At 43.5% G+C, this 25,280-nt stretch overlaps 2 protein-coding genes across 2 annotated transcripts; one reads left to right on the top strand and one right to left on the bottom strand.

Moving 5' to 3' along the window:
• Nucleotides 1-1,413: 1,413 nt before the first annotated feature.
• On the bottom strand, nt 1,414-9,910 carry gckr (glucokinase (hexokinase 4) regulator). Its single transcript, XM_070855831.1, has 19 exons — nt 8,883-9,910; nt 8,311-8,460; nt 8,155-8,223; nt 8,003-8,071; nt 7,737-7,810; nt 7,023-7,089; nt 6,882-6,935; nt 6,676-6,770; nt 6,463-6,568; nt 6,251-6,369; nt 5,019-5,117; nt 4,507-4,604; nt 4,158-4,234; nt 3,166-3,262; nt 2,976-3,085; nt 2,769-2,849; nt 2,287-2,427; nt 1,718-1,852; nt 1,414-1,634 (listed from the first exon to the last, which is right to left on the bottom strand). Exons 1-19 carry the CDS (start codon nt 8,931-8,933, stop codon nt 1,521-1,523), a joined length of 1,806 nt encoding a protein of 601 aa, XP_070711932.1. The 5' UTR covers nt 8,934-9,910; the 3' UTR covers nt 1,414-1,520.
• Nucleotides 9,911-14,606: 4,696 nt separating this feature from the next.
• On the top strand, nt 14,607-21,892 carry xkr6a (XK, Kell blood group complex subunit-related family, member 6a). The gene is made up of 4 exons (XM_070855724.1): nt 14,607-15,193; nt 18,179-18,375; nt 19,088-19,505; nt 21,388-21,892. The coding sequence occupies exons 1-4, from the start codon at nt 14,607-14,609 to the stop codon at nt 21,890-21,892; spliced, it is 1,707 nt and encodes a 568-aa protein (XP_070711825.1).
• The last annotated feature ends 3,388 nt before the right edge of the window (nt 21,893-25,280 follow it).

The raw sequence follows: 25,280 nt of genomic DNA, 5'->3' as shown, positions 1-25,280 counted from the left end.
AAAACGTGTGTGTGTGTATGTGTGCGTGCCTATGCTGCTATTGGTCCGTTTGGCTGTCTCTCAGTCTGTGACATCACCAAGTGAACATCATGTACCTAGAGCAAACAAATATACGAATGTAACAATGTTGACATAATAAAATAAATGCACAGGATGGTGCTTCTCATATTATTTCAGCTGTGTGTGTACTATTGGTGTGTTTAACTTTGGATTTCATCTAAGACCATTTGGGCTACAAGTGAAAACTTCTTCCTTTACCCTTAGTGGTATCTAGCAAAGCAGTCACTGTACTTTTGAGATAGCTTTAGGTATTTTATATTTAAAGGAATATGCATATTAGCTTTTTTCCCCAAGAGATTAATAATAAGATTGATAGCAGTCTCATGTCTTTGCATTAACTATGGAACTAGAGCCAGCAGGAAATTATGCTATCTTAGCATAGCAGTGGGAAACAGTGGACCTCATGGCAAAATACACCTACTAGCACTTCAAACGCTGAACAGCTGAACAGGAGGAAAACCTATTATTCCAAATTGTTTCCAAAACAATGACAATGATTCTGATAGAGATGTTGCTTATGAGTATTTATAATTTAATTTTCCAATGTTGTGATTACCAAAAAATTAAATTCCATTCATCTGCTGGTAGTAGCAGAAATCTCAGGGACTGATAACTGAAAGCCTGGGCAAAAGAAAACCAAAACTGTCTGCATGGATAGGTACAACCAGTTTAAGTGTTACTGTCACTGAGAAAAGTTGTAAAAGAGTATTTAACATTGACTATTAAGTGGTTCACTACACTGGCAGTCCTTACACTGGTGTCTAGGATGCAAGCTGTACCTTTTTATTACTTCAGAGGTGTTCATATAAATACTGACAATTATGTGCTAATGCTCTCTGATCCAGATCTGATGTGTACTTTACCTTCCTTAGCTTCCTTTGCTCTGTGCTTCCTTACTGGGTTTGGCTCTGCCCCAAAGTTGTTTCCAAAGCTGCTCAACAGCTCTCAAGATGCACACGTCACGCTAATCCAGTACCTGTGTATGTGTGTGTGTTGAGCCCAGAGGGATTGAGGCTGACTTACATCACGCGGACCAATATGGTAGAGTATACCTCCAGAAAACTGTTACAAAACACAGGGTGAAACTGTCAGTGAATCATCAAACATCTCTCCAGTATCAGTTTTAGATCTTTTTTTAAACATACTTCAGTAATGTCATGTATTGTACTCATGTTTGAGGTGTCTCTGCGGAGAACAATGGTTTTTGTGCTTGCCAATCACTGACAAAACAACAATTTGCATAAAATTGAATTTTAATCACTGTATTTTCCTGATTCTTGTGCCTGCATATTTGAAACAACCTATTTAAAAACACTGTATTTTTTAAGAACAGTACAAACTGACTGTACATTTGCAGGTTATTGTGACAATGTCTGCTTGTGTTGAGGTGTCAAGTCTGCCCCTCAGTGTTATAACATGGTGTTGCATTTAAAGCCTTCAGGTGCAGGTGTGTAGTGGAATTATGACAGGCACGCCTCTACAGCCTGCCTTATGATTGGCTGTTGCTCCAAATGAGACTCCGCCTCCACAAAAGAGCAACCAGTCAGCAAACAGACCAAAGCCAGAGGGACCACCTGCACAGAGAGAGGAAATATATCACAGCCAGCCACCATTCATTCATTCCTGCAGTGCTAAATACACTTTACTGCCTCCTCACCTTGGTTCTCTTCCTGGCAGCACATGTGTGTGTGGTGATGTCACAGGACGTAATGTCCGCTGTCAGCTTGTCCACTCGATAGACGGCCTTCAGAAGAGCTTCCTCACATTGGGACTGAGGACAACCAGACAGCTTCTGGAAGGAGAAGAAGTACAGTATCAATTGAGACAAGTCCTGCATTACTCCTTAAGGAGGAACCCAAAGTCAAAATCTTTAAAAATTTAAACCCTTAACTATTTCAGTTTATTTAGGAAAAATACACCACGTGAGCATAATGTAAAGTGGTGTTTCATCACTTTACCCCAAACCAACTGAACCACAGAAAACCTCGGTGAAGGTAGTATTCCAGTATAGGTGAATAGGTTGGTTTCTTGGTCTTTTTGCTAAATATAATTAAGGTGCCATCTACAGTGTGCATTGTTCTAAAAACAGGGTAAATACCAGGCATCCAGAAACAGGAACTTCAAATGACCCACTTCTGATTGAATACATACAGTGGATCTGAAATGTGCATATATCGTCAAGTTAAATTCCTTGTTATGTCCCATTGGGGGTGTAATTTTATATACCTGGAGTAAACGTATGGCTCTGCAGTAGAGTTTGCTGTTGGTGACCTGCACGTCGATCATGTGGTTCTGGTAAATCTTCCCCTTTAAGATGTGAGCTCCGGTGCTCACAGCGTTCAGCAGCAACTTAGTGGACAGCTCCCACTGCTGAGAGAGAGGCCAGATTGATTTTCTTTTCTATGCCTTCACATAATATAGACGATAGTATATAGACATAATATAGACAGTGAGCAAACAATGAAAACATTTTTTTAAAAAGTTAAACAAGGCCTATAGAGCACAAGAAATAAAAAAATGAAAATCAATAAAGAAAAAATGAGTATTTTAACATTTAACCAGACACTCCCTCTGTCTTCATACCTCTGCAAAATGTTATTGAAGGAGAGTGGGAGACACAGAAAAACAGATTACATGAGGCAAAAGAGTTATTTATCATGCTCCAATGAGTCACTGAATCAATGTGTGTGTGTGTTTGTGTGCTTTACCATGTGCAGTAAACTCCCTGAAGCAAGTGATGGCCAAGTGATTTTTACAGAGGATAAACACAGCTTACTCATGATGTCATCCTGCAAAAAAACAAAGCATAGATGGATAGATAGATAGATAGATAGATGGATAGATGGATAGATGGATAGATGGATAAATAGATAGATAGATACATAGATAGATAGCTAGATAGATGGATAGATTACTTGTTGTGCAGCAGCTGCCGTGTCTCCATCAACCTGATGATAAACAGCGTGGAGGTTGGACGTTTTTTCTCTCACTCTGCGTGCCAACCTTGCCACCTCGCTGACATCATCTGTGGAGAGAAGCCATCGAAACACACGTTGATTTGATTTGCACAAAAACCAAACCTAAACAAAAAAATCAACGTCTCACCGGAGTGTGTGTAGAGTAGAAGAATGAAGTCGTGGTCATTGAGAGAGGGCAGAACTAGATGCAAAAAATCCTCATGTGCTATGCAAAAGTCGGGGCCCTTTAGGAAAGAATGCACATGATATGCTCAAAAACCTCTTTAAAGTTTCATTAGCATTTAATGTTATCAAGAAAAAATGTTTTCAGACATTTTAATGTTATAATCCTTAAGATTTTCATCACATAAAACAATTTTTTTAAAATTTGTTGCCGCCACTCCCGCGCAGAATTCAAATGGCGTATACATGCACAAGGGATTGACAGAAGCACATACAGGACAAAATCTGGAAGGCAAGACACGGTGTATGTGTACATTAGCTTTAGTTAGTGTGTCACATAATGATCTAATCTTCCTCTATTGTATGTATGAAAGCTGCTCAAAGCCTGTGTCCTAACCAAGTGATGGATAAAAGCTCAGGAAAATGTTTCCATTCAAAATTGAAAGTAGCAGCCTTAGACTGAATTAACCCATCCAGCAGTATAATAGAACGATTAAAGCAGATTAGTTAAAAACAGACATCACAATGCAGGTACAGTAGGATGTATTTCATACTAATCCTGTTCCGGGTTAATCTACAAGTCAGCAGATACAGCAGAGATGTGTCATTACATGGTGCAAAATAAGAGCTGGATTTCATTTTAATTGGATTTTACTGGATTTGAGACAGTTTAATACTTTGGGAGGCCTTGTAGGGATTTTTCAGACTTATTTAATACTAACAGACAAGCCAGAACAGAAATCTCCATGTTTGGAGTCAGCTATTACTGACAGCACATAGAAGAAGTTAAATCTCCTGTACAGTGTACAATACAGTTTTCATTGTTAAACGCCGTGCAACAGTGAGCTTTGTCCGATTAAAGCCGTTGTCCTCTATTTGCAATTATTACTTGCTCATGAATCGTAATAGTCCCCTTTTGTTTAAACAGATGCTAATTCATTGTTTCCCTTCACATACCAGTGAAGTGAGGGGACCCTCATTGTTGTTCAGCACTCTGTATCCTCCGCTGATGAAGCCTCGAACATCTCTGTAGTCTTTCTCAGACACACACACAAACACACACACACACACACACACACACACACAAAGGATATATATCATGAAAATGTAAGGCGTGTCTCTACTAGATAACTGTTTAAAATCTGATCAAATGTATCTCTAGTCATCAACACCAGATTATTTTAGATTTATTGGATCTGGATCTGTGTGATTTCGCACAATGTAATTGTCAAAGGAAAAATTGACAAAGAAATGCCCATTCAGGTGCAAATGAAGGAAACACTGTTTTGAATCACACTCCTCTCACCTGCTCCAAACGTGGGATTACACTCACTGGCGTCTATGAGGCCCAGGAAAGCCAGGGAGCCCCAGCCCAGGTAACACACACGCCTGCCACGCTGCAAACTGAAACACATATGATAGGATTAGACTTCAAATAGGTCAAGTCTTTAAATAAGAGCTTCTTACGCATTTTAGATGGACCCAATACTGTCTGTTTAATGAGAGGAATGGCGCATATTGCACATTGCATTGCTGGCTGACAGTTTTGTAGGTCAGAGTTTTCTTCACCACTGAAAGCTTTATGAGCAGCTAATCCACCTTGAAAAGTGTGGGTTTCAATAGAGGGTTTTAGATGCATTTCAACCTTCAAAGTTCACAATTTAGATTTTTTCTTGTGTGTTTTTGTGAAACATTTGATGAAACACCAGCAGCTAAAGAGTCATGATGCTGCTCTAAATCAGACAGTGCTCTGAGTCCGTTTGCCTCATTTCATAAAATTCAAGGTTACAGTGAAATGTGTAAAACAGGATGTTCTACCTCTGTCCAGCTGCCTCTACCAGAGCAGTTATCCCCTCACTCTGAGCATAAGTGGTATCTAGAGTTTTCTCATATGCTCTCATGTGCTGTAGGATGCCCCTGTTGGAAAGAAATAAACACAAAGGAGCCAATTTTAAATATCACTGCTACACAAGCAGGTACAAAGGTGCAATATAGTTCTGAAATATTCAATTTTTTTTCCACTTAACGTCCTTACACATACATCAGCAGTGCCCGAGCATGTACTATCCAGTAAACAGGAATTGTGCAATCACAGAATCTCTTTTCTTCAATGACCTCTAGAGGTCAGCAACACACGATGGAAACACACAATGAACATGCTGTTTTTAGTCTGCTATTGTAATATAAAAGCTTTTGTGATGATGCTCAACTTACTGGTGTTGCCTGGTTTAAAAAAAAGATTCAAAAAAATAGACAGAAAGGAATAATGCACGGGTTTTAAGAGTGTTACGTTGTCTAGCATTGTGCCGTAGTGCACAGTCACATGGCTGGACACCACCGCTGTATGTGAAGGTTTCGGATTTGCAAGAAATGTTAAGAAGAAAAAAAACAATGTGTGTGTATGTGATCATTCAAATAACTGCAGAGGATGTGGGTTCAAAATGACACAATCTACATGCAGCTATATGTGCTTTTGTCTGTATTAACATCATCACTAATGGTATATACTGTAAGTACCCAAAAGCATGACTACATATACTGACACATGTGACTGTATGGTACCAGCATTCCCAAATGCACCACTAGTAATGTGAAAAGCATGTCCAGGAAACTTTGTACATTTTTTTAAGGTGGCTGATGGCTGTCAACACAGATAAGCACTTAAGAAGCTGCATGTTACACCTTTGGGTGAAGAGTTGGGCACTAGAGATGCAATGCTGTGGGGTCATGGCAGAGGACCGATGGTGTTGTGTAAGGTAGTTATTTCCGTGTACAGTATATCCTGTGTTTATTTTAATATTAATTGCAAAGGCTATATACAGAAAAGATCAGAATTTTGGGAAATAACTCTCACACACCTGTGCATTAAATATGCTCCTTCAAAATTTCAAAAATATTCCTCTATGCGTAGCTAAGTTAAGCTAATTGTCTGCTGGCAGTAGCTTCATGTGTAATATACACACGTGCTATCAATCTTCTCATCTAATTCTCAATGGGAAAATGAAAAAGCATATTTCCCATAATGCTTTTCAGTGTTTCATCATGCTTACATGTGTGTGATGGGTGTGTTTGTGAAGGCGGCAGCATGAGCAGCACACAGGACAACCTCCAGTAGAACCTTTGTGGCACTGCCTCCCTTCATCCTGGAGGAGCCACTGATGGCTTCTGGCTGAACACAAACAGACATACTCACACAGAGTCACTGGCAAAAGTAGAGACACACTGGAACAGGAATAAGATGAGTGCATGTAGGGGTTCTTACCCCGACTGCTGGGTTGATGAGGAAGGCCTTTTGGCTTTTGGAAAGCTCCTGCATCCTTTGCACCACACTGTGAAAAGTGAATGTGCAGCCTGGCATGGGCTCATCCCTAACACATTAAATATTATTAAAATAATAATAATAAAAATATTAAAAATGAACTTTTTCATGGCATAATATCAATTGAAAAGGTCAGTGAAGTACATGTTCCTTCACCTGGCCTGATGTGTAGGATTGAAGCCAACCAGTGTAGGAGTGTAGACCTCAGGGTGCTGCAGGCAAAAGTCCAGCTGGCCTGCCACAAATGGAGCCTACAGGAATGAAACCACAAACAATCTTATGTAATCTTAAAGTCCTGCAAGGTCCTGAATCATAAATTACAACAGAGCATTTAAGGATTCTGACCAATTAGACTGACTTACAGATAATCCACAAGAAATACCGATGAACAAGACCTTCTTCTTTCCCTCACAGACCTGCAGGGCACAAAAACATGCAGTGGTCAAATGCTGGAGTTTTGTTATCTTAACACAAACATGCACACACTCCACAATGTCCCCGACCTTCTTCAGACTGAGCATGCCCAGTTTGGGGTCATCTTCAGGAGCCTCCTGGGAGGTTAGAAGAGCTCTATGGAAAAATAGAAAAAGACAGATTTGATTTGAACATATTTAAAGTACGACCAACTAACTTTTAAAGCAGGAAACTTTTTTTCCTTCGACCGATGAAAAATTGAATTCAGCCATAAAACACACCCATGCTCACCCCACACACTTTTCTGCTACAGCCTTAAGTGGCTCTCTTCTTTGCTTTATGTGCTACAGTTATACTCCATTTTAGCATATGTCAGGTAATCTTATTTACTACTTGTACTTTTTTGAATTAAATACTGAAAGGCCAGGTTGTGACCAGTGCTAAAACATAACAGCATAGCAGTAGCACAAGAAAATACAGCAGCAAGCACACTCAGTACATAGAGATATCTATTTAGATTTGCGTGCTTAAATTAGCTTCCATTAGTTAGTTTTATTGCTTGGGAATTCAACTTTACATAGTCTCACTTGAAGTATGTTTGAAGCATTTTTCTCAAACAGAAAAGCAGTATTTACACAAGTTAATATCAAGTCAGAATACTAGAACTATAAAACTACTGGAGTAAAGATGACGTGTTTCACTACTAAGCCAACAACTAGTTTTAGAATGTGTTTCACATGTAAACAATTCCTGGTTATATGTTTTCAATCACGAGTGTAAACTTGTTCAAAATCCCAACATACTTGTCTCCTCCTGCAATAATATACGAATACACAGAACTGTGGTTCAGCTCCCTCAGCATCCTGTTGAAACCTGACTAACAACGCACACACACAAGCAAAAAAACAGGTCATTTTTCAATAAAACAAGTGAGATTTGATCAGATAATTTCAGTATCACTATCCCAATATTACATTATTGTCTGTCTTGCTTTACGATACCATTTTATATTGGGTGAAACCACTTATTCCTAATGTGCAGTGGGAGACTATTTCAGGACAACTTTTACCGTGACGAGGAAAGCCAGTCGACCAGAAGTCCCACATCCACTCAGTACAACTAGGCTGTCCTGAGGATCCTGTTAAAGAAACACAAGACAGGCTTTAAGAACATGCCTGACTGACCAACAGCAGTACTGACAGACAAACAGAGCAAGGGTACCTTGAGAATGAGCTCCACCCTCTTGGCAACCTCCATCAGTGTTTCTATCACTTGTTCACTCAAAAGCCTCTAAAAAGGACACACAAATAATCATTTCACAACAAAGTTTTATCAAAGAACCTTGAGGGTAACTCACTGTAGGTAAAACACCTGTACCTGGTAGGTGGCTCCTGTCTCTTCTTGAAACATCTGGGTATCACAGGCCTGTAACATCCTCACAATACGACTGGCTGAAGTGCAGTCGATGTCGCGCGTGAGGGGATTGGACTTCTCTGAAACAGGAAGTGACGCCTCATAATCTGGGGACTGAGAAACATGAAATATAATAATTCCACATATTTTCTACATTGAAACACCTCTGCCTTCCCAGCTTCAACCCAATGATTAAAAGCAGTAACTTGAAACTACATATTATATTTTTGCCTCAGAAATTGATTTGATGCTAGTTTACAATAACATAGCTGAATTTAGAGAAACACTGTGACATTGTGGGAAATACGCTCATTTATCTTTTTGTGAACAGTTAGAAAAGACGATTGATACGACTCTCATGTCTGTACACTAAATATGAAGCTAGAAACAGCAGCCAGTTAGCGTAGCTTAGCACAAAGACTGGAAAGTCACAGCTAGCCTGGCTACCAGCACCTCCTTCAGTTGTTATGCACACATCTTATATCAGTCTTCTCATTTGATTCTCAGCAAGAAAGCCAACTGTTCCTTTCACTTACCTCCCATTCATGCATAGCAGAGAGACTACAAGTCCAGTCTGATCCTGCCATTGTGCACAAATATGTCCTCTTCTGCCAAAAACACTCTGTCACAGCAAATTTCCCTGTGCAGACCGTTTCCTTTTTGTCAGTTACAGGGACTTGAAATGAAAACCACAAAGTGCTCGGCTCTATCTGTAGTGACAAAGTTCACTTAAGGACCTTTGAGACTGAGGATTGAGAGGAAGTATAGATTTCTCTGTCACACACCAACACAGTTGGATTAATAGCGAGAGAAATAAACTGCACTCACTTTAAGAGAAGTTAAATATTGCAGATCCCTGATTCCTAAATCCCCAAATGTACCATGGCACAGTTGGAACATGGAGATCAAAGTGAAAACTCAGCATGAGAGAGAATTTATCTTTTCTTTTTTTAAATCATTTTTGATCTCTGCTCGCAATCAATAAAAACCTCTAACAGTGAAATTTGTTCCATGATTTCCAAACATGCTTTTCAACCCCACAGCGTACAAAAGATCCAACTCATTCTCAGCCGTGTGAAAATATTTACACCCCAGCAGATTGTGGAGTCTAATACATCTCATCACTTTCAGCAGACTCTAACAAACTGTTTGCTGCAGTGTGCCTCACTCCTCCAAACTCCCACTACTGTCTCTCATAACTGCCGGCTAATTGCTGTTAGTGGCACAGCGGCAAGGACATTCTTCACATCATGTCCCATCAGCTAAGAAAAGACAAATATTTCTCCTCACACTTCATAACTCTTGTCGCCCCATTTGTTTTTCCTTATTTGTTCTTTTTTTCTTACACAAATTAATTTCCTCCTGTGACTCTCTGTGGAGTGATGCACTTGTGCTACTCACTGTTGGCTCACACTGATTATCAATGATGCCAAACATCTGAAGTACAGTTCGGTGTTAACCTCTCTGAGTCAATCCAACACCAGAGCTGTGCGTAGGGCCGTGTGATAAGTCAAAGCCAGGATGAGGCGCCCCCGTAGTGTGTTGGCTGCCGTGACACGACATCACCAACTTTTTAAGAGTCTTCTTTTTAGGCATGGACGGGCCTAAATCTGCAAATCTACCTGATTGTTTGGCACTTGTGGTCAGCACAATGAGCTGTAACAGCGGACTGTATATGGGCATTTGTATGTAGCATTTCGGCTTTTGCCATCTCAGCCTTTTAGTACATTCTGACTTCTTTTCCTTGTTTTGGCTCTTGCAGAAATCTGACACGCCATTTAAAATGTAAATGTCTGCCTTTAATGAGCCCCCTGCTCAGCCACTGTGTCTGTGACCACTCCGAGCAGCAAAGCCGCCCTCCTGCATTTCTCACACATTGAACACGACGTCCTCACTGAATGATGCATCAGCAGACTCTTTGACCAATCAACGACAATGCTCCTCAATTTATACATAACACTGGAGCTCCAGCGCTGTCTTGTCCTCTTCGTACCTAAGCTAGTGCACACACTTGATTTTTCCCCCCATTTTAAGTGAGCTTGTTCCTTTTGCTCGTCATATACAATAAATTCTGCTTGACCTGAGTTGACCCCTGTGTTCCTGATAGTCTCGAGTCAAGCCAAGCCTGCCGCAGCGCTGCACTGCACATTGACCTTGGCACCACACCATAAAAACCCTTCGATTCTGAAGCAGCTGCAGGACCTCCTTCCCGTACTGCTTCAATTTCAGCATTATTCCTAATTCCTGACAAATCGGCCCCCAAAGGAGCACGAAAGTCATCAGCATTTAAGTGGTTCTTCCCATAATCAGTCCTAAAACCCTGGATAACAAAATGGCTCGTTCAGGGTGCAGCAGGAAGAGACAGCCGGAATTACTTTGACGCAAAACTGCCACATGGTCAAGGTCACTGACAGCTCAGATTCTTCGGTTTTTGCTGATTAATCTGCATTTGTGTGCCAAAAACAAACTCCAAATGAACTCCAAACATCCCAAAGACCTTGAAAACTCACTGCATTCTGCAAGACACGTGTAATTATATAAATGTCTTATTTTTTGTGTCAGATTCAAATAAGCTCTTAACGTGACATGAAAGTACGTTTCTTACACTGCCAAAACAGTAAAATGGTGGCACATGTATTTCCATTGAAAAAGGTATAAAACTGCCTCTGTGAACATGACATGCCTTTATAATGACCTTTTCATAGCATCAGTCTGCTAGCTTCCTCGACATCTTGGTATACAATCATATATTTTGCAGCACAACATGTATTATCATTCCTGTTATATACTGTATCTACATTTTTTAAAGACTATCTCTTCTTGTAACAGTCATGATGGCGTATCTCCGTCTCTGCTGTACATGTTGTACCTTCAGCCTCAAGGGATGGAACAGAACTAGATCCATTTACTTAAGTACTTAGGTGCATTTTGGGGAACGTGTACTTTATATAAGTGTGTTCATTTTATGTTACTTTATACTTCTACTTTAAAAGAAGTATAATACTTAATAACACTATTTTCAGGTTCCTTCTTGTATTTTTAGGCCCTACTCGAAAAGATTTACATGGTGACATGGTTTACATCAAAAAACATTATTTTTCTCATACATGGCTGCTGCAGCTGTTTTCAGCCTCTTTGTGCATGCTCCATTTTTCTCTCATAGTTTGGTGGTCTGTAGGCACACCAGGGACACATATTCATGCTGGAAAGACATTAAAAAGTGCATTTCACATATTACAGGGCCTTTAAAGGCTCAGTGAGTGCACAGATGTTTGGAGTTATTGTGGCCAATTAGAGCTCTGCTCAGGTTGAATATGGTTAGAGCTTGGATACAGAAGATTTTAAGGTCGCCAAACTTCCTGAACCAGTAAGAATGATAAAAATGTAATCTGCACCTGCTATGGTGGAACAAATTACATTTTTAGCTTTAGGACAAACAGGCAGACTCTATTTAGCGGCTGGAGGTAGTCAGTGTCCTCCTCAGCTGTCCTCCCTACTGTGCTCACATTATGTTCCACTGTGCGATCTCTATTGAGAGACAAATAAAGCTCCAGTTAACCTTGTGTATTAGTTGTATTTCCCTAACAATTTTTCACTCTAATTTTGTCTCTGATTGATGAAAGGTTCGTCCTGGATGCAGCGGGGTCTGTTAATAAACTCAGGACTCTCCTGTCTACATAACTGTAAGGCTCTTATTTAATTACTCTTATTCTTATTTAATTAGAGTTTTTCCGCAGAGCTTTGGCTGCAGATTCAAAACAAATTCCTGTAAATATGAGGCATTGTTATCTCGCCTCGTCCTTCCTGTCATTCATAGCCAGATTTTGTGCCGTCCCAATTCCCATCAACTCAGAGCAAGGTAATTGTTTGGACCTTTTGAGGTTTACTGCTGAACCAGGAGCTGCTGCCGCTGCCTGCTTCTGCCTTGAATAGCACGACAGAATCATCAGCACACAAGCAGCATTTGATCTCGACTCCTCCGGCGGTTTTTGCAAATTAATTTGGAAAAACATCGTATTGAGGAGGGTGGGATTACAGCTGCTATCTTTGATTTGTGCAAAGAGGTTTGGTTTTCCCTGCATGTGTGTTTTTTTCCTTTCAAAACTGCCGTCCAGGAATTTAGCAAAAGCTTTTCATGGCATATTGAGCCTCATACTGGCAACAAAACAGGAAAAAAAAAGTTGTTTGGATTAACATCCTGGGAGGGAAGTTGTGACACAATGTGCAACCTTGACTTTTTCTGAGGATTTAATTTTCAAATTCATGAAAAGCAGCAAACTACCAGGTTGCTGCTGACACATGCCTCTGCAGGTGTTCAGGACATATTTCTCTGAATTTTCGAAAGATTTTAGCATCAAGTCCAGATATCGTGTGTGTGTGTGTGGGGGGGTCACAGTCTGAGCTGTAGCCGAATAACACGGAGCGTAGCTGTCACTCACTCTCATTGTCTCTTGCTCACATACACAGACACACAAATACAGCAATACAACCATCTACTCGCTCTCCCTGTCCTTCAGCCGCACAGCCACGGTCGCCATGACAACAGAGAGGCTAATCTCCAGTGGACAGAAAGAGAGAGAGAGAGAGAGAAAGTGCTTGTACAGGAACGTGCTTCTGAGAACGAGGAGTATGTGTGTATGTGTGTGTGTGTGTGTGTGTGAGATGAAGAGATGCAGTGCATTCTTGCATATTTCTGTGTGTGTGTGTGCAGGCACGTGTTTGTGATGCAGCCTGTGCACGCATGTGAAAACATTTCTTCAAATCTCTTTCACTCCTCTACATTCCTCTTAAATTTCTTATGTAGCTCCTTAATGACCTCCTTAATTCATCCCTTCTTTTTGTTTTCTTCCAATATGCTATTCATTTGTCTGTCCTTACTTTCCTGTCTCCTAAGGTCAATTATTTTTCTGCAATCTCTTTTTTATGGCTCTATCCCCCAAACATGTCTCTTCTTTTTCCCTCGTCTGTGTTTTGACGTGCCCTTTTCTTCCCTCCAACAATTCCTAAGTCTTCCAATCATCCTCTGTTGGGTTCCTCCCGTCAATCTTTTTATCCTTTGGAACAGCTTCAGCCTGAATCATCTTTTCTCTCTCACACACACTCCTTTCATCCCTCCTCTAATTCCTAAATCCACCCCTCTCTCTCTCTCTATATGCCTCTCTGCTTTCCAGCTCCCTGAGCTCCCACCCCCTCCTCTCTCACACACACACTGTCCATCCCAGTTTCTCCAATTCCTAAATCCTAAATGCTTGCCTATAGCAGGGATCTCTCACACACACAAACATATGTTATGCTGATTAGGCTGGCAGAGCCACTGGGCAGTCAGCCCACTGGGGGAGGGGGGGAGGGGGGTGGATGGAGAGTGTGAGGGAGAAAGGGAGAGGTGGGAAGAGATTGATGAAAGAAATATGATGATTGATGGAAAGATGAATGTCTCATTCTCCCCTCTCTTCTTGATAGAGGAAACAAGCTGCTTCAGTCAGAAAACAATCACCCTACAGTGCAGGGGGCTATTGCACGACCCTTCAACGCCGGTGCGCGTGCACGTGCGCGCGCCTGTGTGCAGATGTGAATTCTGGGTTGAAGTTGCTTTCCGGTAGAGGGCGGAGTGAGTGTGAGAGAGAAAGTGAGGAGTGGGGAAGCCGGAGCTGCAGAGGGCTGGAGCTGCGGAAAGGAGCGGAGCGGACATGGGCTGCAGCGGATGCCGGGTACCTGCAGCCTGATTGCGGGCGGGATGAGCGGCGGGAGTCGGAGGTCCTACGGTTGACTGAGCAGGAAGGTTCACACTGGCACGAGTCGTGGTTTGAGAGTCCGGTGACCGGCGCGCGCCCACACACACACACGCATCCACACACTCACACGTACACACGCGCTCACTCACACGTCTTAAGAGCAGCGGGAGATGCATTACGTCATAGCCTCCCGTCGCCCTAGATGACCGCGCGCGCAGGACGGGATGATGCAGGGCTGCTGGACCACGACGGGAGCTGATTCCGCTGCTGCTGCTGCTGCTGCCGCTCCAGAGCGCCCGGTGGCGGTGTCCCGACCGGACGAGGAAGAAGGGGAGCCGCCGTCGCGCGGCCGCCGGCTCTGATGGCTCCTCGCGCCCCGGGCGGGAAAGAGACACAGCAGTCGCCGCGGCGCGAGAGGGAAGGGGACAGCAGGTATCTGGGAAGTGACGTGGTATCCGCGCCCCGCGAGGAAGCACAACGGTGCGGTTGTCGTGCGTTTCGCAGGAGGGCAGGAGCGGGAAGGGGAACATGGCCGCGCAGTCGGACGGCGGCAAAGCCGGGGTCGGGTGCGGCGGCGGCGGTTTCGCCCAGCTGTACGATGTTGATGCCGAGGAGCCGCTGGACTCCGCCGCCATCCACATCTGTCAGTGCTGCCGCTCCTCCGCTTGCTACTGGGGCTGCCGCTCAGCCTGCCTCGGCTCTCTGCTCGGAGGGGGCCAGCCTGCCGGAGGGGTCGGCATTAGGGAGACTCACTGCCCACCCCGGGAGCAGCTGTGGCTGGACTGCCTCTGGATCATCCTCGCCCTCCTCGTCTTCTTCTGGGACGTTGGCACGGACTTGTGCCTGGCGGTGGACTACTATCAGAGGCAGGACTACCTCTGGTTCGGCCTCACTCTCTTCTTCGTGCTGGTTCCGTCGGTTCTGGTCCAGATTCTGAGTTTCCGCTGGTTCGTGCAGGACTACACCGGCGGGGGGCTCGGGGAGGTGGAGGGGCTGACCAAGCGGGGCGCGGTGGCCCTGGGGTGCTTGTATCCCGGCAGGGACCGCCTGCAGCTGGCCACCATCTGGCTGTGGCAGGCCATCATACACATCCTCCAGCTGGGACAAGTGTGGAGGTAGGAGGGAGGGGCACAAACAACAACACACACACACACACACCTGATCCTAACCTGTCACCACACTCCCTGTCTGCATCTCACACTGTCTGTTCCTCACACACACTTAATGCCGCTAATGGGCAGAGTGGGGTGTCTGCTCGATGAAGCTGGAAGAAAGCAAAGCCTGCTTTACTCTGACAGGCGGGAGGGACAGAGAAACGCTCTCTGTGACCTCCCCTACGCTTCACTTACTATCTGGGAATGACAGACAGATATTCAGAGGGACAGTGAGACAAACTCTGTGATCTAGAAGAACTTCTATGACTTTCTTTTCTTTTTTGGGTCACCTTATGGGAAGTTAATGCTGCAACTTATACTGTACAATCTTGGCAAAGAGATTTCCTGGTCACTGACTGTACTGTTACTACAGGAAGCCTTCACACACTCTAAATGTGAACTAAAGTTGGTACAACAGTGTGTGTTAGGGTGTAGCTGAGGTGCTGTCCATGGTGCTGAATTCACAGTCAGAACCATGGACAGCGTCACAGTCAGAGTTCCTCACTGAACATGTAGAGCAGAGGAGTCAGGACTGTGTGTGTGTGTGTGTGTGTGTGTGTGTGTGCGCGTATTTTTGCACGTGTGTGTACGTGTGTGTTCATGCGTGTCAGCTTGTGTGACCAGTGGAAAAACGGTGTCACGGCTCTTCCCATGAGTGTCAGCATGCATGGAGAGTACAAAGAGGAAAAGCATCTGCGCTTCTGGCAACACATCTCCCTCTCTAGCTCACTCTCTCTCTCTCTCTCTCTCTCTCACACACACACACACACACACACACACACACACACACACACACACACACACACACATATACACAGTTGGATAAGGGTAGGTGCTAATTGTAGCGCTAAAAGCACTGGCGGGAAAAAACAGAAACACACATGCACCCTTTTGCTTTTACACTTATGTCTTTCTTTTGCAACTGTAGATTCTTTGCTCCCTTGCCTCTTGTTTCAAATACTGTTTCAAATACTGTGTGTGTGTAAGTGTGTGTAAATGTGTGTGTGTGTGTGTGTGTGTGTGTGTGTGTGTGCAGCTTTGACAGCAGAAGAAGCAGTAGTGCGCTATCTTATTTCCTGCCTCCTAGCTCTCTATACGAGGACAGCGTTCACTCTCATTCCCTCCCCACCCCTCTCTTCGAGAAGACTCCTTAATGGTGTCCACTTGCCCCCGGGCGGCCAGCAGGGAGAATGGAGTGATGAGTGTGTGTGTGTGTTTACATCCTGTTGTGCTACTCAGCTCCTCTCCTTCAGTCTCTCTGTGGTTGTAGGGTTAAATAAACCCCCACACACACCTTACACACACACACACACACACACCTCCTCTAACTCCATTCACCCCACCCAGTAATCACCCCCTCAACCTACACAATGGACTCTCCCACCTGGAGGAAGTGGAGGAGCAGGAGAAGAAGGAAGAAGAAGCAGGAGGGGAGGGAGACGGGGGGTGTTTGCGGTTGAGGAAATGGTACGGCCTGATTGAGACAGATCGCTTAGAGATGGCGAGGCTGTGGAGAGGAGGGGTGAGGAAGGAGAAGGAGGAGGGAGAGAAGGTTGCACATGCACAATGGGAGTAGGAGGGGGGAAGGGAGAGGGAAGAGAGCGAGAGGGAAAAGGAAGAGTGAGAGTGGTGGGGGTAGGGTGGAAGATCTACTGTATTCGGTACATATGGTTTGAAACCACATCCTTCTATGTCAAGGCGTTAAGTGGCTGTCAGGGTCGCCTGCCACGCTGCGCAGTAAAGCCTCAATCCTTAACTTGAACATTAGCACAAGGACTTCCTGTTTATAGATTTTAAAAAAGCCAAACAGATGATGCTGGTTATTTATCCTTCATTGTTCTTGAGTCAAGGACAAACAGTATTGTGGTGTTTTTATCTAATTTAAAGCTACAAAATCCATGAATCCATCTTTAAATGGTTTATGTAGAAGTCCAGTCAGTCCAGAATATAGATATGAAAGGCAAGTGTGGGAAGGAGAAAGCAGTCCACATTGGAGTTTTCAGGCATCTCTCTTCATTGTGCCCCTAGATCATTAATTAACCAGACCTGATGTGAGTCTTTCTAACAATATATGAGTGGCGTGCGTGCACATGTAGGCGTTTTCCTACGGACGGTACATTATTTATGTTTTGTGAATTAAGCTTGTGCGTTTCAAACCAGATGGCTGTAACAGCAGTACATACAGATCCATGCATAATGAAGGAGCACTTGCGCACACACACGCAATGACACCCACACACGTGCAATAGTAATGCACACACACGGAAGCAGGAGGATATCATTACAGTACATATGCACACATGTACATATACACATACGTGTTCACACACACACACTCACACGCACAGAGCCTCTGTGAGTGCCCTGAGGCTGTTTTAATTGGAATCACTGCCAACATCCCACCCACATGTACTGTAGTTCCCACTTCTAGAAATCCACTCAGTATGTATGGATCAAAATCTTCATGGCTGTTCGTTCTCAGAGAAGTTTCATAAATAATAAGGTGATAATAGATCTAATGAATATTTGTAGTACAAGTTCAGTCGCGCTCTATGGCATGGCTTTTTCAATTACATTTGTTTTATATATCAAATTAAGCAGAAGAACAGGCCAGTAGGAGATGAAGTGGTTCTTGGTATGTATACTTAGAGTTACTATATTTGTACTGGGTGAACGCACTGTTTCCTGCAACTGTTGATTGATTAATCAACCAATAGTTTCAGCTCTTAATTTGCATTGCTTTTTATCAGATGAAGTTAGACAAGTCAGATTATCAGATTATTATTTTATAGTAGTAGCTGTGCTAACAGTAGTATCAGTGAACTTCTGAAAACAAAAGTTACAAGCAGGTAAAACAAAGAATTAGTGAAAAAGAAAATTAATGAGTTTGCAAACTGGCATAGAGATTGATTATTAATTAGCACTCCTACCTCTGACCCCCTGCAGGTACATCAGGACATTGTACCTGGGCATCATGTCGCGTCGGCAGAAGGAGCACCAGCGGCGCTGGTACTGGGCCATGATGTTCGAGTACGCGGACGTAAACATGCTGCGGCTGCTGGAGACTTTCCTGGAGTCTGCACCTCAGCTGGTCCTGCAGCTCTGCATCATGATCCAGGAGAACCGAGCCGAGACGCTGCAGTGTAGGTGGAGCGCAGACTACAGCGGGTGCACTGACTTCACTTCTTCAGACTGCTGCACAGGGTGTCTGAAAAGCTGGACATGGACACTACCAACAACCTGCCACGCTAAATAACATAACACCATGTTTTCACATAGCCCACAAAGCACATACAAATCAACAGCTGCACAAACAGTAATTAGCAATTTGCACACATCATGCTCAGTAATTTGAGGCTGCAGATGGTGCTGCTTTTGGATTTTCACATTGTGTTTTATGTTCAGGTGGTCCCAGAGAGAAAGCATAATCATAAGTGTTCAGAGGATGTGCTAGCCAAACTCCATCAGCCTCCTCTTCCAGGATATGTATCATCTAGTCGGCCACCCACTGGTGTTAATCATCCCTATCACTCTGGAGTTTTGGGACACCTTCTACTTTAATGCAAATATGTGACTTGTACTAGAGGGTGGATGCACACAGCAGCTGGGACATTAAAAATAACTTTATGTTTCCGACTCATACTATTAAGCGTCATTACCAAATGTTTCTGTCGTGTCACACACTACTTCATATTTAAGAGAGTGCTCACATTATTACACAAAACACCCCCAATGACTCATAATAATTTTGTGCTGATGTACTTTCTGTTTCACGAACCTTGAAACCTTGATTCTACTTTGTTCTGATTGATTCCCTCAAAAAAAAACCTGTAACCCTCCTCTGTCTCTCTGTAGGCATCTCCTCCCTGGGCTCCCTCCTGTCTCTCGCCTGGGTTCTGGCCTCCTACCACAAACTGCTCCGAGATTCTCGTGACGACCAGCGCAGCATGAGCTACCGTGGGGCACTGCTGCACCTCTTCTGGCGCCTCTTCACCATCTCGTCCCGCGTCCTCTCGCTCGCCCTCTTCGCCTCCCTCTTCCACATCTACTTTGGCATCTTTGTGGTGATCCACTGGTGCGCCATGGCCTTCTGGGTGGTGCATGGAGGCACCGACTTCTGCATGTCCAAGTGGGAGGAGGTGCTTTTCAACATGGTGGTTGGCATAGTCTACATCTTCTGCTGGTTTAATGTGAAGGAGGGACGGACGCGCTACAGAATGGTGGCGTACTACATCGTGGTTTTGGCCGAGAACACTATCCTCACCGGGCTGTGGTGAGTTACACCAAGTGTTACTGTCAATTCCACGTCTCTGCATGTCGAACCTGGATGCAACTAATACAACATCATTAAAAAAATACAATATGTACATACAATATGGCCTCATAGGAGACGTCAGGTTTATTTGTCACATCTTCTCAGGCAGGTCTCAGGCCAGACAATAACCCATAGCTTTTCCACTCTGTAGAGATTGTTGGTAACTGAGAGTTATACCTCTTTGAGGAGGTGAAGTTTCAAGTGTAGATTTGAAAATCACAAGGAGCCAACTTGAGGTAGCTGAGAGAGTTTACTCCAACGAAAGCAGGTGCAATATCAAAGAGCTCTATTTCCTGAGGATGTTGATTTAGGTGTTGGAATGGCCTGCATGCTGAGATCCTAAATGTTTTATGTGTCTGTACAACTCTAATAGCAACACAGATCAAGCCTCTTTGTTTTCGGTGGTTAAAATTAGACTTGGAACTTAGTACCCAGGGACTGATTTGACAGCGTTCATTTTTGAAATAGTTACTCATTTTCCTGCTTAAAAGAGTAATGAAACACTGCCCTTCAGCCTGTCACAGCCTCCTACACACAAGGTTTAAAGTGTCACAACTGGTGCAGGCAGGACAACAGGAATACTGGGGATAGGGCCCAAATGCACAAGGCAAGGCAGAGCTGGTGCAGTTCAATGGTTTGATAACAAAAAGTGGAGGTACATACTGTATATTGGGCTTTTGGAGTACATGAGGCAGGCAAGGGTTAACACTGGGAATAGGCCTGTCACAATAAAAACTATTGCTGGACGATATATTGCCTCTGAAATAATTGCGATCTATGAGATTGTGATTTTAAGACCATTTTATGCTGCTCATATAATAATACTAATAGTATAATAGACGTAGAAGCCACATCCAGCATCACCGCCATGTTGGAATGAGAGACACTGTCCAGTGGACGGCTATGCTCCAGAGCTCCCTTTTTATCTCTTAATTTTTGATTGGGTGGGCAAGACGCACGTTTTGCCCACAGCCACCACTGACCTTGGTCTCCAGTAACACGTTATCTTCACTTCACCTGGTTTGCTGTCGCTGTGTGTGTAAATGTGGAGGAGTTGCGTGAGCGCCGCCCATGCTGAAACACCAACACAGCAAGGAGAAAAGAGGACAGAAGCAGAGCGACCACAAATGACAGAAAGATGTGCCTCAGCATATTTTTTCCTCTTTTCATTCAGTATGAAAAAAATGCTTGAATGTTAAAATGGTAGGGAGCTCCTGCGGTTTATTCTGGCATCACTGGGCTAAAATGTTGGTGACATGTAATCAAGCACGCAACACAATGGGCAGTTATCAAGGTCAGAAAAATGTTTGAGGTCATGTCTGTATGTGTTATGATGGACTCCAAAACAAGAAAACATATCAGAAAGAGTGCAGGCGATAAGTCCAAAGTCCAATAATCAGGCACAAGTTCAAAAACAAGGAGGTTACAGGGTGTCAGGTCTCAGATAAACAGCATACAGGGGCTAGAAGGCCAGCACACGAAGCACATGATACATCTTATTCCTCTGTGCCATGGAGCTCCAATGTTGTCCAAAAACTATTAAAAACACATCCAAGCAAACATTCACTGTCCTGCCCCCACAAACAATCACTAGGGCACCAAATGTGGATTAATACGCCACTGAAAATAGTCCAGCAACAAATACACTGTTTACTCCTGTTTGGATAACATTTGCTAAATCTAGAGTGCTATTAGATAATAAACAATCATAAACAGTCAATGCAGGCATTGGCCAAGATGATACAATGTAGTTATGCACTCTAGTCTACACACACACACACACACACAATGTGGACACACTCACATGCATTTAACCCCCTGTGTTGGTGTCATTCTACAGGTACGCCTACAGGGACCCAGTGCTGACCGACTCCTACGCCGTCCCAGCATTGTGCGGCGTCTACCTGACATTCGCAGGCGGCGTCCTGGTCATGCTGCTGTACTACGGCTTCTTGCACCCGGCCACTGCCCACCTCCAGCCAAGCCCCGCCTCATCCTGCTGCGCCCAGCTGCTCTGGGGTCTCCCCCTCCCCCCGTCAGCCCCGCCCACCGCCCCGCCCACCCCGGCCCACATGACCAAGTCACAGACGGAAGAGGACGTGGCCGAGACGTGTCTTCCTGTCTTCCAGGTGAGGTCAGCGCCCCCCACAACCAAACCTGAGGGCCCGCTAATAAAGATTGACATGCCCAGGAAGCGTTACCCAGCATGGGATGCCCACTACGTAGACAGGCGCCTGCGGAGGACTATAAACATCCTGCAGTACATAACGCCAGCCGCTGTGGGCATCCGCTACCGTGATGGACCCCTGCTGTATGAACTGTTGCAGTATGAGTCCTCACTCTGACACACAAACACACATGCCAACACACTCACATCAATGCACATAAGCACACCATAAAAAGACGTGTATGTATACGTGGATGTCCAGAATTAGAGAAGATTTAGAAACATTGTCACACACACACACAACGTGGCACTTGATGTAAGCACACTGACATAAAAGCAATCTGTCACACTTTTATGAGCACACATACACACTCAGAAACGCACACTTACTCACTCACTCACTCACACACACATTCCTTGCGGGCACCTACGACCTGCAGGTCCCATGGCCATGACTCACCAAGCTGCTTCAGCGCGAGTCCATCTCTTTCTCTCTCTCTATCCTTCTGTCTCTCTTTCTCCAATTCCTCTGATCACTCTTCATCTGTTCTCCTTAATTTCATTTCGCACGTCCACGCTCCGCTGTGAAGTAAAAAAAACAAAGAAAAATTTGAAAAAATGAGCGCGAGAGCTTCACACTGGAGTCTTTGACCGCCGCATGCCGTTTATGTTGCGTCGCTCACAGTTTCACGGGTTTCAGTAGAATAAAAAGATGTGACGCAAAGAGAGAACAAGCGTCACTTTAAATAAAGGAGTTTGTGAACATGTTGTCGTTAGTCTAGTCAAAAGATAGTGTATATATTTTCTATGTACAGAAGAGATGTTTTTTATGTACCGTTACGTTTTGTCGACTGGGGACAAAGCAATTGGACACATCGGGTTTTGGAGACGATTGACAAGGTCACTGGGAAGAGTAAAGGGGAGCGTGATGGGAAAGATGGAGACAGAGAGGGTATTGGCATTTAATACATTCTCAAACAAATTCAAAAATTCACTCAAAGTTAGCGCTACCACCTGTTAAAGGAATAATTTGATATTTTGGGAAACACCCCTGTTCATTTTCTGGCCAAGCGTTAGAAAGGATGATCGATATCACCGTCATGTCTATACACTAAATATAGAGCTAGATCCAGAGGTCGATGAGCTTAGCTTAGCTGAAAAACTGAAAGCTGGGGGTAACAGCTAGCCTGGCTGTGTTAATAGTTAAAGAAATCTCCCTACAAGCACATCTAAAGCTCATAGATGAGATGTTATAACTCATTTGTTTAATTTATACATAAACAGAAATGTAAAAAATACTATGTTTTTCTTCAGGGAGCCCCAGCCAAAAAAAAGAGAAGTAAATGGCTACAAATTTAAAGGTGCTGGTAGGTGGATTCTTTAACTTTGGGCCAGGCTACCTGTTTTCCCCAGTTTCTCTTGATGCGTATGATAAAGAAATGGTATCAAGCTTCTGATCTATGTAACTCTCAGCCAGAGAAAATAACTAAAATGTCAAACTATTCCTTTAAGAATGCTAACACTTAAGCATACCCTATGTTACGTGAGAGCGAGCAACATTTAATAGTAAAAACATGATGCTGCTGCTGTAGTGGAGAAATTGGTGGTTTTCAAAATCAAGACTAACTATACTGGCTTAAATCACTGGAATATCAGCAAGACATTGCCGTAGTCACTTTCTGTCACTGGACACGTGTATGCTAAGGTGTTAGCATGGAGCTAGAGCTAAACATCTACTGAGGACAGATGGATGGTTTTAATGTTGCAGTTCTTATTGCTAGTCAGTGTGCCAATCTCCCTAAAACTCTGTAATACTCATTTATATAAACTTACCAGACCAGTATAGACAATGTGTTTTTGGATCCTCAGGTATAAAATCAGGCCAAAAAACATACTTCCCCAAAATTGTCACACTTTAAACTCTGCCTGCTGATGTTTTCAGTATTACTAATGCCTGGTTATATCATAAATATAGCCATTATTTCTGAAGGAACAGTGTTGTTCTAACAGTCGTTCTCCATCATTTCCTGTTACGCTTAGATGGGTCGTGAGAGGTTTAAGTCATTCTGTCCATTGTTGCAAATGCTCGGTTGCGTCGGTTTAACTTGCTAGACAATGAAAATTTCAGAGAGAGCAAATGTAAGACTAATTATTTTTGATCTCTGTCTACCAGCACCTACCAGTGTGTGATGTCTTAATCATGTTGCTCCCACGCTAACAGGGTGCTGCCTCTGAAGCTGATACAAAACAGTTTTGAACTTAAATCGCCACAACCCTCTCGACTTTTCTCCTGTAACACATCCAATATCAACTCCTCCAAAGCCACCCACGGCTGAGCTGTGATGTGTGGCTCATTATTTATTTTTTTGTTTGTTTATCCCTGTAATCCAAGCTGTTACATTGGCAGGCGACAACAAATGAGCTGAGATATCAGTCATCCCGCCGACAGGAACGTCGCCCCTGAAATCAAACGCCAGCAGGGGGCCGACTAAGCACCGCGTGGCGGCGAGTAAAAACAAAGGTTTGGAGGCTGGTGAATGTTTTTTTGCCGTCCAACGCCCCACACCTTTCCTCCAGTCCCATGTCAGTGGTAGAGCAGGTGAAACCCAGCCATGAGCCATTTCAGATGGTGCAATTAGAAAAGATGAACACAAACACTCACATGCTATTTATTATTGCTGCTGACCAAGAGGATCAAGCAGGAGAAAGACAGTGATTGTGCTAAAAGGGGTACTCCAACATTTTTGAGGGTCTTTTAGCGAAGGTTATTTAAAGTAAGGTTGAAAACAAGCTTGTTTCAACGAGTTTTACTGACCACCAAATGTGATAATAATAAATAATTTTTAGAACTCAAATAATAACTTGGACAATAACTAAGAAAGCTAATTGACAACAATTGTGATATTTAATTCTGCAATCAAGCCATAATGGCCTCGCATTGGACCAAAAGTTTGATCAAAATCATAGCGGAGATATTGTCAATTTTATTCCAAACAATCCTATTACTTGTCAGAACCTGGCGCCTGCATTCCCCACAATGCAATTTGACCGCCAACAGTTCAGTCTGAGACTTAAGTGTGTAATGCTAATAGCAGCTAATGTAGCCTCAAGCTGCTAGCTCTCTTCACTCTAACGCCAGTACATTAATACAAATATTTACATATGCAGAAGTGCTCCCTAAGATCTGGAAACAAACGTTGAGTTTCCCTTTAAAACAAAGCAAAGACTGCTTCCAACACACTGGCTTCATATGTCCACTGGCTGGGACTTTTTTGTGTCCTTCTTATAGTATTTGTTTAGAGGCCTGAAGAGATAAAATTATTTAGTCATTTACAAGAGAAAAAAGCAAATATTACACTTGCAAACCCTAAGACTCATATTGCAACCCTTAGTGGGTTCCCCCTCTCAGGTTGGGACCCACTGTTCTCCACTACATAATTTATCAATTCATCCAAACAATAATCATCAGAATAGTTCATCATGGAAACAATTATTTGTTGCAGCCTTATCATTTTTCAGTCAAGTGTGGTAGGTGATAAAAGCAGACTAACTTCAAAATTGTTGAC

The sequence above is a fragment of the Pempheris klunzingeri genome, chromosome 24 (genome assembly GCF_042242105.1).
Source record: "Pempheris klunzingeri isolate RE-2024b chromosome 24, fPemKlu1.hap1, whole genome shotgun sequence".
Classification (NCBI taxonomy): Eukaryota; Metazoa; Chordata; class Actinopteri; order Acropomatiformes; family Pempheridae; genus Pempheris; species Pempheris klunzingeri.
This window is presented reverse-complemented; position numbering and strand designations above follow the sequence as displayed.